The sequence below is a fragment of the Protopterus annectens genome, chromosome 3.part0 (genome assembly GCF_019279795.1).
Source record: "Protopterus annectens isolate FY-2018-M chromosome 3.part0, PAN1.0, whole genome shotgun sequence".
NCBI lineage: Eukaryota > Metazoa > Chordata > Ceratodontiformes > Protopteridae > Protopterus > Protopterus annectens.
Window position 1 is genome coordinate 1,519,969,830 of NC_056731.1, and position 15,806 is coordinate 1,519,985,635.

At 36.4% G+C, this 15,806-nt stretch overlaps 1 protein-coding gene across 1 annotated transcript in view; it reads right to left on the reverse strand.

The window, feature by feature from the left end:
• The window catches only part of LOC122797103 (kinesin-like protein KIF20A), a 220,387-nt gene that overhangs the window by 125,046 nt on the left and 79,535 nt on the right, over positions 1-15,806 (reverse strand). Inside the window, exon 2 of the mRNA XM_044065901.1 lies at positions 2,847-3,018. Coding sequence (XP_043921836.1) covers positions 2,847-3,018 — 172 coding nt within the window. The remainder of the gene's footprint in view (positions 1-2,846; positions 3,019-15,806) is intronic.

Below are 15,806 nucleotides of genomic sequence, written 5' to 3' on the forward strand. Positions count from 1 at the left end.
TCCTAGACTAAATAAGGTTTCTTTTAGAACTTGTGGCCATTTTACTTGGAATACTGAAGGTGTTATATATGCCTTGAGATACCCTTGCAACAAATTTTATATTGGAGAAACAAAAAGGTGTTTTAAAAAACTAGAATGTTAGAGCATGTGAGGGATATTATTGATAAAAAAACAGGGAGCTCTATAGCTGAACATTTTAGCTTGTTTCACGATGGAGAAAGTAAAAGGGTTACAAGGCACTGTTTTGGAAAAAAATAAACATGAGATCTAGATATTTATATCAAGAAACAGTTGCTTTTAAAATAATCTACTTACATTTTAAATATCTGACAGCCTGTCTCCAATGGGGACTAAATGAAGAATGTAATTGGAGAGTACTTCTTTGTATGACTGTTTAATTGATGTATTTGTATGTGAATATATGGGGCACGTTGATTACTTTGTGTTATACTCCTTGAAGGCTTTGGCCGAGACGTCAAGAGTTTTGTTAAATTTGTTGGATATACTGCTGGTTGGTTCTTTTTTTAGTCAGACTAATGAGTCTGCATTTTCCAGGATTTACTGAAGGTTCTCTCTTATGATAGGGGATGACTGTCACAGTCCTCCATTCTTATGGCAGTCTGTTTTGCTACTATAGTTAAACAGTAACTCCAGGGATCTTGATAGGTCATATTTTAGACTGTTCAGAAGGCATCCTGGAAGGCTATCAGGGCCCATTGAGGCTGTGCTCTTGGCTTTAGAAAGTACAGCAAGTACATTTATTTATTTATTTTTTATTTTATTTGCTGTTTAACCAGGATAGTCCATTGGGCCCAAAGAACCCGTTTTCAATGGAGTCCTGGGGAGAAATCTCCACATACAGATTATACAAAGATTATGTTACACAATACATAAAATACAAAGATTAATTTCAATACGTAGATTATATAGAGAAAAACATATGTATCAAACAAAACAAGTAATAGAGGCGAAATATAAAAATAAATAGTATTGTGTTTTTTTTTTTTGTTTGTTTTTTTAAATTACTTGGTACAAGTGAGGAGTTGAATGGTGGAAGCAAGCATGAATTTGCTAGCTGGGAATGGAAAAAGAAAGAGAAGTAGTGGTGAAGTAGGGTAGGTTATGAAGGATGTGAGCAGGAGCATGCTCCCTAGTTATAGATGGAGGAGTTATGTTTGAAGATATTTTTTTGGAGGATGGTTGGAAGGGTAAAGTTGGAACTGAATTTGTCTGCCAGCAGGTTTGTTACATCACCAGATTTAATGGTGTCACACTCTTACATTCTTGTGTGCTGCCCTTGGAGGCTTCTGACAGCTAAATAAGGCCTTATGGTATCTTTTACCTGGGAGGATATCTTAAATCTCAAAGTTGGCTTTGTTGGACCCAATTATTTCTTAGTTGCAGATTTAGTTTAATGATGCAGTTTTTATTTCTGGAGGTTTCCCTTCCTGATTTTTTGCAATACTTGGATGCCACCAGGGCTCTCCAAGTCTGGTAGGTATGGCTGCATAGAGTCCAAGAACAATTCAGTGTAGACTTGTATTCTTGGGGTTTGGATGGGGCAAAAAATTCTGACAAACCATCGGTTAAAAAGGTCAATTGCCTTGGAATACTTCTCAACTATCACTGGAATTATGAAGTTGATTTTGAAGACTGCTTTTTGTTTGGACCTGACCAGGGAGGAGGGGAGCTGCATTCTCCAATATTCATGAGTATGAGGTCGAGTATATTGGACCTGCAGTGGGCATATTTACTACTTGGTCAAGGGCATTTGTATTGAAGTTCAGGAATCTCAGTGCCTGTAGATTTGAAGCCAAGTAGGATTCACAGTCTACAGACAGTTAATTCTCCCACGAGTAGGGTGTTAGGTCAGATAGTAAAGAGTCTCCAGTAGGTCCCAACTATGCATTGTGAGCTTCTTTGGACATGGAGGGTTGCCTATGATTAGGATATGGATTCAGGATTTTGTTTATGGTTATCTGCACTGTAAAGGCCTGCAAGTCCAATGCAGCTGCACGAACCTCCCTTGAAAATAACCCAATAAGGGAGATAACTGCTGTTGTTTCTGGAGAAGCAAGATGCATGCACTCCTCTTCTTGGCAGTTGCCATTTTATCAGATTTTTCACATCTATTGTAAAAACAGATAGTAGTTTTAATTAGGATTTCATAACACACTTGCTCCAAAGAAGATTTAGCAGCATTAACGTCAGTCTCCAATTACTCCAACAACACTGGCGAGACCCTGTATTTCAGCATTCAAAAGACTCTAATAAAGCTCTCAAATGTCCCGATTTTTGTGTGTAGGATCCCACATTTCCACTGGAAACTGGTGCTGTTGAACAGCTACAGAAATGCACACTTTTTGACATGTCAAATATTTCTACAGGTGGAGACTTGAACATTATGATCTAACCCTACATGTCGGCATCCTGTACTGTCTACCAAAAATCTGCTTCTGAATGCATATGTTCAGTGATCTCTCAGATAGCAAACATCTTCAACAGAAATATTATGCACCTCATTTGCATTGAAAGTGTCAAATCTGGGGCATCAGAATACCTGCTTAGTACTGCACTCATTTTTCAGTCTGAAGTGCCATTCTGAAAACTTACCACAATGCTCCCAACCAAGGAAGATTCCTCCACTGGGCTGATTATCATACCAAAACTGAATGCAGAAAACAAGCACATCATGAATCAAGATGTGCTCATTTCAGATTTCCACCTGTACTGGAGAGTCCAAAGTACAGTCTCAGCTTTGCACAAAGCAAAAAAAGACAGTCCATTACTAGATGCACTCATGAGAAAAATACACATTTAAAGTAATTTCAATCGTATGGTCTTACCTCAGTAATACTGGGACTAGAAGATATGGCAGATAGCTCAACTGGCAATTTATGGGGAGTCATGTCATGCAAGGCATCACAGTGGGTCGATTCAAATATTTCCATGTCATGTTTGTGGATGCTGCCACCATCAGTGGATTCCATTACCTTTTCTTGTTTTGATAGCAAGAACCTGTAAATTAATACATGGAGAACATGTTGGTAATGGCATTTATAGATAGCTACCACTTATACTCAGACAATTACATATAAAGGCATGGTCACTTCTGCAGCTGTGCCACTCAAAATGCTAACTCACGGAAACTATGTCCCAAAACATCAAAAGGCTCATTCTCAAGCCAAGCAGTCTATGAGGAGACCAGCATTTACTATCACTTCAAATGATTAGGGGTTTTACAAAAAAGTCATACCTTCCACAACAGAGAAGACTGTTAAGACTGGCTAGCATTCAGGGAAGGACTTCAGTAACATCTAAAATAACAGTACACAGGTCAATGTATATTTAAACAAAAGTAAACATTCAAATTTAAGACTCTCAACACCTAAATAACCAGTATTTATTTGCAGGGCTTAACACTACATCACTGTATGTAACAATTTATCATGTTGCCTGAAAGTAGGAGAAGATTATATGTATTGTACTTATCACGTTAATTGTGTATATAGGTTCATAGATATAAAGACAACTTAGTCTTAGGACCATATATATGCCTTGCCAGTAACCAAGCTCAGGCCATACACCCTCTCTCAAGGAAAGCTAGGCCAGTCAATCCTACTAAATTTATAGTTACCCATCCAACTGTCCAGGTTACATCTTAAGGATGTAAGTGAAATTACACTACTTAACCTCCAGAGTAAGCGTGTTCCAGGGGTGGAGGAGAAACTGACACAAAACTCACTCTACACCTTGTTTAATCATTTGCTGAAGATTTTAGCTTCCCCATTTCTGGTGTTGGTGGCAGTATTAGACTTTTAGAAATACAGGTGATAAAAGGACAACTGGGTCTCCAATTTCAAAGTAGGCTAGGTATAGGCCTCTGCTCAAAAGTCTACAATATACTGAATAAAGGGACAGTGCTTCATCCCTCTTGTTATAAGGGTCTATAAGGCTAGACTTTTCTTGGCTGGGAACCTCTGCAGCCTTTCTAGGTTTGATATGCCCAGTGAGGTACATCCTTAAGGGGACATTGACCTAAACTGGTCTAATCAATATGGAATAGAAGGAAATGATGACCTCCTTAGACTGGATGATGTTCCCTCAGCGATTTGTGCTAAGATGAAGGACTTCACATGATCACGATATCAACCCACATTCCCAGGTCCCAACTACTTTTTGTTACAGTGGTGTATTAGCAATACAATAAGCTGCAGGGAGGGTTTGTAATACAAAATGCAATAACACTGCATTTTTAGCATTTAATTTTAGCTCATTTTCAGCATTCCAAGTGTTTATAAAGAACAGCTCTTGCTGGAGTGTTTGGTTATCGGGGGGGGGGGGATTAAACTCCCTGTTTGCAACCATCTAGAACTTGAGCCATAGGTGCTTATTCCATTTCTGTAGCCCAGAAAGGTAAATGCTGAAAACAAAATTTCCCAGCACTGATCCCAGAGGTACATCACTGGTCACCTTCGTACTTTGATGAGACACCTTTAATTCCTACTGTATAGGCTTTTAGTCAGTTTATTATCCACCTTACCCCATATGGATCTATTTTTAAATCATTTAGCTTTCTTATGATATTGGCATTGGGTATGGTGTAGGATACCCAAGTCTAGATATGCTGGGGGCAGTGAATGTTCAGTCAGCTGCTTCTATGACCTTCTTGAATTTAACCAGATTTAAAACAGGAGTTTCCTTGGGCAAAGCCAGAGTGCTGGGGATTAAGTCCAACAAGGTTTTAATATCAGTCATAGTCTCATGGCCTTGCAAATGAGGCCGATTAGTGGGAATTAGGGGTATGCTAATTGCAGTGCCACACTCTTCAGAGACAAAAATTGTTAAGCTTAAGCTGACCCATACAGAAGTATTTCATGTCTTTAGTGACTTCAGAACATGTTCCTTAGTAGGAGGAGATAGATTTGTAAACTACGGCTAGTAGTCTTGGGAGTGAAGGTAGCACTGAATTTGTTGGCAAGTACATTGGCAATGTCAGTTAGTTCTGAATGACAGAGGTCATCTTGAACAAGTAGGGTGTTCCTTAGTTTCCTAACATAGCTAAGAAGGATTTATACTCCTTGTTAACTGCTGATGCCAATTTGAGTGCATGATCAGCAACATTAGATGGATTGTGATTTTCAGTTTCTTAGTAGCATTTTTAATATCTCTTTACATCAAAGAGGGTTTTAAAAATTGTATATAGAATTTAGAAGGTTTATTTTGTTATAAAGCACATCAAATGTTGACAGACCACAAGAGTGGTTTATTTTTCAAATTGCCATGATATTTAGCTCTAGTAGGGACTGCCATTTCATTACATTTATCTAAATGGGCATAGGATTTTTTGGTGTAGCTAGCTGCTGTATCCGAAATGGTATTCGTGCTATTATGAGAATTTCAATATGGTTCATTGTAGAGTAGGATAAGGTTCACATCCTTGAATTTGGAGGAGATTTCCTGCGGTGGCTTTTGAAATTTTGAAGGTGGATGTAAAGAAGTTAGTGCTCAAACTTTATTGGGGAAGTGAAACATTTACAGTTTGCTCAAGAATGCTTTTGTTTACCAAGTCCAAGAACTTCTGGTTACAACCTACACTGGATGTATGGGTGTTCCAATTTATTGATAGGGAGATGATTATATTGTCCATCAACAAAAGGTATATTGAGGAATCTTAAGTGATCAGAGAACATAGCTGGTGTAATATAAGTTGATAACTTGTCCTAAGGCAATTTGAAGTTAAAGTTCTGTTTGGGGGTCCCACATCTACCTGGAGGTAATATGGTCTTTGTCAAATAGATACACCACTAAGTTCCCATCAGATGTGAAGGCATGAAAATGACAAAGCTCTTGTCTACAGGAATTTAATTTACATTTAAACTAAGTAAATAAAAATTGCAGGAAGCACTTCCAGAAACACTATAAGTAAAAAAAAAAAAAAAAAAAAAAAAAGAGTGCAAACTAGCAAAAACGGGTAAACTTGAATAGAATTAAAACACTCTTCCTTTATTAAAAAAAGACTTCAGTTAGAATAGCATTAACGTCTTATACTAACAACTCGCGTTTTCGTCCAAAATACTCAGACTTCATCAGATGCATACTCAAATATATTTATACTATTCCTGAGAAATAAAAACCAATAAAATCCAACTTCCTATTTCAAATGGACAAATGGTCTATTTAAATAAACTCATGAATATTAAAACTTTTACTATCCATACCATCTAAATTTATATTCCATTTTCAATCTCATTTCAGGTAAAATAAATAAAATGTAAAGTATAAAATCAGAACATTGTGTTTCGTTTTACAGTGGATGAAAGTTTTTAATTTAAATACTGTAAAATATAAATAAAAAATAAATGTGTGAATTGGTTATTTAATTCCATTTAAGCCATAAACTCAGAGAACAGTGCCACCTTCTGTTGGAAGGTAATATTACATTCAGCAGACTTTATTCAAAGTTTGACAGCCCTTAATTTTAAAAGTGGCAAAATAGAAATGTAATCATTTAACCCTGGGGGTTTCCCTGATTCCAGGGTTACTTGCCACCATAATTCTCTGTATTCTGTTTTTTTCTTCCCATGGGCCACCCCTAATAACATTTTTAATTTGTTCAAGGACCATAAAGAAAAACTTACAAACATCACATTCCTTGGAATGCTTAAATAAGGCATTAGTTTCTTTACCCTTAGACATATCGTAAACATGTTCATATATTCTTCTTTAGGGTCCTGTTTTCCCCACGTAAAATGATTTACATTTGTGGCAAACAGCTAAATATACTAACCCCTTTGATTCACAATTATAATACCCAGTACTTTTTATCCACCTTTTTCTACTCTCCAGGTAAATTTCATCAGTATTCGTAATATACCCACATTGGTTACAACATCCACATCTGTGTGTACCCAATCTTGTTCTACCCACTTCGGAAATACTCTTTGTTTTTATTTTCCAAAATGTTCTTTATACTACTTGAATTTTTATACACTACCTTTGAAGGTAGTCTAGAAATACATTCCAAATCAGTAAGTGCAACAAACCTATCCCATTCTTCTTGAAAACTTCTTCTGATATTATTGTTTATTGCATTGTATTCCAAGACAAGTGCCTGTTGATGGTCATTGGTAGAATTTCTCTTTCTTTTCCATTACATTATTACCATTTTCATTAGTAATTCTATCCCCCTTAATAGGTTTAAATTTGTTTTTTCTACCACTTTCAACCTCTAACCTGATATTTTTAACAAATTCACTAGGGTAACCCCTTTCAATAAACATTTTCTCCAATAAATTACATTCTATTGTAAAATCACTATCAGAACTAGTCATATGACACCCCCTTACAAATTGTCCCTTCACTATGTTTCTCTTACAGTGTAAGGGGGTGGGCACTCTTGTAATGAAGAAAAGAATTACAAAAAGTAGCTTTTCTATGAATCCTGGATTTTAACTTATCTAATTTGTATATCTCTAGATCCAGATATTCCAGGGTGTCGTATGATGCTTTGTAGGTAAATTTGAGAAAATCTGTAGTTTTATTAATATATCCCATAAATTCTTCAAATTTCTCACTACTGGCTACCCAAAAAATAAATATATATAGTCTAAAAATCTTCAATATAGTTTCCAGCAGGAATTAAATTTTGAGTTCAAAATAAGTTTCCTCCCACCTTGCCAAGATCAAATTGGCAAAGGTGGGGAGCACAGGTTGCTCCCATGGCCCTTGGATTTGTTGAAAAAATTCCCCATTGAATACCAAGAAGTTATTTTTTAAGACCATGTCCATTACGCCTACACTTGCTATTTTCTCTCTATGGGATAATGGTCTGTCTTCAAAAACAATTTCTTCAAACATATTCATTCCTGTTAAATAAGGTATAGAGGAAAACAGATCAACTATGTCAATAGTTACAAATAATGGATTTTCAGGAATATAGGTCAGAAGTTAACTCCCTTAACAAATCCCAGGAGTCCTTCAATATAACTTTTTTGTTGACCCAAACATGCTTCACCTTTGTATCTACGTATTTTGCAAGAGGTAAGGTTTTAGATCCATCAGCAGATTTTGTGAATTTCGAAGATAGTGGGAACTTTTGGTTTTTCTACCTTCAGATACTCATACATTTTTTTTATCAATAATACCTTCATGTAGCATGTCTTCAAGTCCTATATCTATCTTATTATAGGTTAGGTTTACCTCATTCCTAGAAACACACAAATACCTAGTTTCGTTCCTAAGGATTTGGTTCATTTTCCCCTCGTACTGTATATTGTCCATTATTACAATCCCTCCACCCTTATCTGGTTTCATTACTCTAACATTTAGGTTAAATTTTAATTCATCTAAAATTTCCTTTTCTATCTTGCACAAAGTAAAATTTAAATACAAGACAAATTTAAGTATTTCTAATTTCTTTCTCCATAATTCTTTCCAGATTCCTTAATTGCAAATACATGGGGGGGGGGGGGATTTGTAAGTGTTTTTTCGTACTAGTCCTCTATTATTTACAGTATTTTTAGAAAACAATTTCCAGATTCACTTTTCTTAAAAATAACTTAATATCTAACAATGTTTTAGTAAAATCTCCCCCGACATATGGAATAAATGTAAGTCCCTTACAAAGAAGGTTAAAATGTTCCTTAACCAAAGGAATATTACTGAAATTGAAAATAGAAAAGTCATAAGTATTTCTAAAATCAGTCAACTACTATCCCAAGGTCATTAGTTTCCTCATTAGAGAAGGGGGTACAAACTATTAGTATCTCCCCCTCCCTCTTCTCCCCTCCCATTCGAAAATTTACATGCTGATGCCCTTGTTTGTTAGTTAACCTTTCAAATCTAGGCAGGGGCGGGAAGGCTTGGTTGTAGTCATAGTCACCCCTTTCTTCAAACCTTTGTTCCATCATTGTAATTAACATCATTTTTCTGTCCATTTAAAACATTATTACTATCCATATAAGGTGGTTTGGAGTAACTAATGTTATTTTCGTACTCATGTATATCCCTCTAATTTTTTCATCTTCCTATTAACCAGTTCACCACATTTAACATCAATTTCACTTATTTAAAAATATTTTTCTTTTTCTTCACTAATACTGAAAATAAGATCTTTTTTAATACATAGCTCCAACTCCTCAATTTCTTTCTGTAAAGTTTCCTGCCATCTAACATTCTCCTTAATAATAAGCTTTAAAACATCTAAACCACATCTCTTGAATACTTCTAAAAGTTCTTTATGAAAAACAGACCCCATTTGAACATTATTAGGGTATTTGTATACACGTAAACTTTGTCAAATAGATACACCACTAAGTTTCCATCAGATGTGAAGGCATGAAAATGACAAAGCTCTTGTCTACAGGAAGTTCATTATTTACATTTAAACTAAGTTTTTGGTACATGTACAAACATGGACATTTTTCAAATTGCAGGAGTCTCAAGAATGGGCAATTCGTTTTGGAGACTTCGTGTTGAGGATTTCCACCTTAAATGTGAGCTATATTTAGGTTGTGTGCATTGTTTACATTCATTTAAAAGGGGCACTATCTTGTTTCTGAAATCAGTTGCCTGAGTACTTGATTATTTTAGTGCTATGCAAGTCACATGTTCAGACAGAGGAAAGATTTTCAGAGAAGCTTATTAGCATACTGTAGGTCAGATTTCACAAACTTCAGTGGGGGAGGGTGTAGAAGTGGTAGTGTTTATTTACACTTTGTCATTTTGCATTTTCCTTCCCCCACCCATAGACTATTTAGATTAGTTGAATGATTTAGCCTCAGCCAGAGATGCCATATAGTCACACTCAGGTATGCAGCCTTTGCAGCAGTGAAATTACATCTTTAGTATGTGCTTGTTTTTTGTAACACTTAGTGGAATGATTATCCCAGCCTAGGCAATTATATTTTCTTTTGTTTTTTTTCATGTTTGTTGCTTTTTTCCTATCACTGGTAATTTTTCATATGGACAGTAATAGTGTTACTTATTAGTGCATGTACTCATGCAGACATACATTTCAAAGACTGCTTCCCTCATTTGACAAGACAGCATTGAACAATTGCATCTTGGAAACAAACCCACCGAGTTGCAAATGTCCTAAGATTCTAGAAGAATAAAAAAGTCTAACGTTTCAATAAAAATCATGTCAAGCAAATTTTAAAATGAATCTTGTTACTGTACTAAAAGTATTTTCCCATTAGCCGACTCCCTTCAGGGATCACACAGTAACAGTCTGTATAACACAGATTCCATCCAAATGGATTTATTTTTTTCTTCACTGCATTGTGGTAAAATGTTTGATCTTTCACTCTTTTCCTGAATATCTGACTGCAGTACAGTTACAATGGCTACCATTTGAAAGTTGAGGCAAATGTAGTCTCGATAGATACATATATTTTCCTATCTGTGTGCATACGTATGTATGCAATATGTAATCATGGCCGGCATAGGCGAACTAGGTGACCACCTAGGGCACCATACAGACCAGCCTCTTAAAGGGCGCAGTTTTAATTTATGTACGTATTTTTTATGTATGTATGTATTTGAATTAACAAAGTTTGCACTCTTCTCGGCACCCTGCTTAAGTGTAACCGAAGTCGGAACCATGGGGGAGGGAGTGAGTGCCCTCCCACTTACAGCTGCAGGTTGGAGAGGAAGCTAAAAAAAAAAAAAAAAAAAAAAAAACACTTCACTCCACGTTACGAGAGTCTGCTGCAAGGAGAAACATCGACATGCATGCATCACGACACATTTGGACGTTTGGTTTAGAAAGGCTCTGTTCCCCCTCCTCCCCTCAGCTTAGCAAGTGGTTTTTGGTGTTATTGGAAGGAGTTAAGGGGGAGCTGTGGGGCCGGTAGGAATTAAAGCAGATTATTTGCCAACATTTTCCACAGGGCCTGGCAGGTAATATAAACCACAGAAATGGTGACCTATTGAGCTGTGAGCTAGTCAAACTGCGCTTTCTTTTGAGGGCTATATGGGGCAGGCGGGCAGCCTGAGGGAGGTGCTGGGAATTTAGTCACTGCTGGGATAGGTCTCTCCTCCCCCATTCTACTGCATAACCAATACAGCCATGTGGCTTGGGCCTTACTTGCTAGGGTGTAGCAGCATATGTTTGTAGATCTGGTGTCTGACGTTCAGACATGGGTGTTTTTGTAGTATATTAAACAATTTTGTCTTTCATATGTGCGGAGTACAAAGTTTGTCAGACTTCTCACTTTGAGTGATTGCCTGTGTAGTACTGGTGGTCTGATACTGGGTAGTTTGCTAGTAAGAAATGGTCACCTGGACAAATTGGTTGCTTCATGTTGCCAGAACCAGAAAAAATGGTTACTTTTGCACTGTCTTTGTGTCGAGTCTTGTAGCACGTAGTTTATAAGGTGGCAAAAAAGTACAGTGATGGGTATCAGATAGAGGATTCAGTTGCAAATTTTGCAGAGTTCCATGTAAAGTTTAGTTTTCATTATTGATTGCGAGATGTTGAGTACTCTTAATATAACTTTAGTACTTTGTTTAGAACATCAGTACCACGCTACTGTTTAGATCATACCATGACAGGAATAAAAGTAGTAACAAAGTTTCTGTCTAACTAGTGATGCATTTTAAGGTCAATGATATAAATTTGCATTTTAAAGGTCAATGATATAAATTTCCATTTTCAGTTTTTATTACACCCAAGAAGTGGCATTTATTAGGAAGCTGAAGTTGTAAGCAAATGTAGGCTGAATTACATCCTGAAAATGTATTGCTGGTCTGTAAAGACATGAGACAGTGTTTTATGGAACAATTATTTTCCTCATTATTGAAAGTAATGTACAGAAGACTTAGCTGCAGACAGAAAACTTTTAGCTTACGCACCATGCCGGTACTTTGTTGTAAGTTTTCACTGAAAGTTACAGAAAAGGATAACATTTCTGCTGTTTTGAGTAGTTGTGAAGTGGGAGAACTCAACTCTGTGCAGCTGTTGGTGCTATAAGCAGTGCAGTTTAATGTTCTCATTCTGCCAATGGCATGTCACATTGCCGAACTCTTTTTTTTTTTTTTTTTTTTATGCAAGTCTTGCTAAACACCAACAATTAAGTGTCATGATTAAAGGATTTTGCTTAACATTTTTTTTGTACTACAGGTTGATTTATGTGATACTATAACTGATTATTATTGCATGATCATTGGGCTGATGAAACCCAAGCTTCCCCTTTCTGTATATTTAAGAAAGACTACTGTATACCTAATTGCAAAATGCTTCCAACTGTGTGTATTTCTTATACGGTGTTATACTTTTTGCACTACCTTATCTACATCTTGTGTATGAAATGCTTGCGATCATGACTGAAAAGGGTCCTCGCAGCAGCTAAAAGGGTCCTTGAAGCAGCTCGTCTTCCAGGGAAACAGCTACAGGTAACAAATAAACTGATGAATATTTCTTTGCCTCTTGCTAAGAATAAGAGGGAGCAAGCCCTCCTAAACTGGAAACTCCCTCCTCAGCTTAAACAAGCAAATGAGACTTCCTATGAAGTCTTCCCAAAGCAAACTGTGTGCAAAGTAGCTTCCTCAACAAAGCACAACCAAAAGGCAGTCTATAGTTACATCCGTACCCTAAAAGGAAAGGCCCAGATTTGTACAAAACTGGCAGTTAATACCACATATACTGAGTGTGTGAACACAGCTAACCTTTTAGCTGACAGTTCACTCCCCTGTCCCATGCCACATGTACCCCGTGACATCCGTTCCACCTGTCCCCTACCTTGCATCTCTAAAGAACAGGTAGCAAATGCCCTCTACAAGGCCAAAAACACAGCATCTATGGGACCTGATAACATCCCGGGCTACATCCTACATGGGCTCCAACATGAATTAGCAACACCACTGGGTACTCTTTTCAGTAGTAGTCTAAGCACCGGCTTCGTACCAGCTGAATGGAAAACGACCACCAGTATTTCCTTGCACAAAGGTGGTGCTTCCATTAACCTTAGGAACTATAGAACTATTAGCCTGACTAGACTTATCTGCGAGGCCATGGAGTGAATCATCATGGACCTTAAAAAAAAAAAAAAAACATAGGTAATCTCCAAACAGTTGACCCTACACAGTTTGGATTTCTCAAAGGGAAATCATACCTGTTAAACCTGGTGGACATATTTGAGACAGTCACCAAGGCCCTGGATGAGGGGAAATCTGTGCATACAGCCTACATGGACTTTGTTAATTAAACTGTTTAAATTAACTTAAGCTTCTATTTTCTGAGAACATGACTAGTAAAATATGTGTGAAAGAGCATCAGATAAAGCAGGTTTATTAAAGGGAAATTTCACCATCCTTCACTTGCAGTTTAACTACATTACAGTGCATCTTTTCTTCCTATGCATTTAAATAATTGAAGGAAATAACTAGAGTGGCTTTCTTGGGGAGTGACCTACCTGTGACTGTGGCTTATGCGGGTTTACATGATTACTGTGTGGGTGGGGCTTAAGGGGCACCGGAGTAATACTTCACCTAGGGTGCCATTTCAGCTAAGGCTGGTCCTGATCACTCCGGTGCAGTTTATTATCAGCAGTTTGAATTCTGAGTGGCAGCACCAAGAAAATGAAATAGGAGGATTCAGCTTGGTTGCTGATGCACATGTTCTAGTGATGACTTTTTCTGAGACACCTCAGAGGCCAAGTGGCATGAACCTTCTGCTGTGAAGATCCTTTTTAGAGGAACCATTTTGTGACAGTCTTTTGAGTCTCAGATCCTTGCTTGCTTGTTCCACGGACTTTGGGATTCTTTGCAAGAGTGAGTTTGTTCTGTTGTGCTTAACCCATTAGTCTATACTTTTTAGATAGTGGTAAGCAAGATCTAATAACTCTTTGACAGATTTTAGTTAAGGAGTATTTAGCAGGTCAGATAATACTTTTCCAGAAACCATCTATTTATTTAAACATTTTATTTTATATTTCCTCTGAACAAAACTGTACATTGTCTGTACACTTTCTCTTAACCCAGCTTCTTTTATTTAAAAGATGTTTATTAATCCTGAAAGCTCATGGCTATTTATTGATTGATATAAGGGTGCTCACTGCTGTGAGAAAACTAGTTGTTGACATCTGTCACTGAGCCACTCTGCTTAGCTTTACATTACTATCAATTTCCATATTTTATTTGGTTTACTTTTTCTCAAGACAGAAAGAGCAACAGAAATTTGGCAGGCTTGATCTGGCTGGTAACAGTTCCAACACAAATCAGAAGAGGGTTGTAGAAAGTTATTACTAGCATTTCACTAGAATTAGTGTGTGTGTGGGTGTGTGTGAGCAAATGAAACAATTTACATTGCAGTTACTGCGGATAATTTAGTACTGTGACACATTGAATTCAAAGTGAAGTTGAAGAAGGACCTATGTAGGTGTGGAAGTTGTCAGCTATGCTCATGCATCAGTGACTAACAGTTGTCAATACAAACAGCTAGTCACGCAAATATTGTGTGTTGCTTTTGATCCTCATTTTGCAGTTAAACAGATAAAGCAAACATTTTCAGTAGGCAAAATGAGGGTATTTACCTGTGTATTGGTGGAATTTTGCAGTCAATCTCATCCGCTTCCTCATATAAAGATTTGATAATTAAGTTTTTGAAAAAAGTTTCAGTTTAGATGTTTATAGCACTTTCACTTCAGCAAGACACAGTCTCAGCAGCTAAAATTAAGGGTGGCAACAGTGACACTGCCAGCCCAGCTATCTGGAATTTTGTGAATAATATGATTAATATAGGTTCATAGGTAGGTACTAGGCTATCGGCCGTAGGGCCTATACAAGCCTAGCCAAAAAAAGTACCCAGTCTTTCGCCACCCAAGAAAATAATATGTTACAGTAGGACAGATTTTTCATGCATTTAAAAATTGAAAGAACTGGAGTGGCTTTTGTGGGAGTGATCCATCTGTGGGTGTGGCTCTAGGGGTGTTCTTAGAGAATGGTGTGGGTGGGGCTTAAGGGGCACCAGAGCAGTACTTCATTTAGGGTGCCATTTCAGCCAAGGCCGGCCCTGTATGTAATCTAACTTTATATTTATGCAGCTGTAAAACTACAGCCTAGCTATAATGACCGGCTTGCAATTCAAAGCTTTCTTCAAATGTCAGTTAAATTTGTATATGATAATGTATGTATTTTATTAAAACTTTGTATACAGTGCACATACTTGTTTTGGTGGTTTACTTCACTGTTAATATTGGAATGCTCTAACCTTCTCAAACTTCTCTTTAGTGAACCTGATGGCTGTGTTGATCAAACCCAACCTTATCAAGATGAAAATGGATAATAGATAAATATAAAATAAATTTAAATAAATAAATGCATGTGTCATGGTGTTTATCATATGTATTGCTTTGGCTGTTTAAAGTTCATTTGCTGTACATCTTTGTAGATCCACATACATTTGTGTCTATACGTGTGTGTGTGTGTGTGAGAGTATATATATACATACATTTTATATATATATATATATATATATATATATATATATATATATATATATATATATATATATATATATATATATACACATATATATATATATATACACATATATATATATATATATACACATATATATATATATATATATATATATACATACATATACATACATATATACACACACACACACACATCTATACATATATATATATATATATATATATATATACATATACATATATATATATATATATATACATATACACATACATACATACATACACACACACACACACACATATATATTAGACACACACATTTATATATATATGTCCATACATATATGTATATATATATAT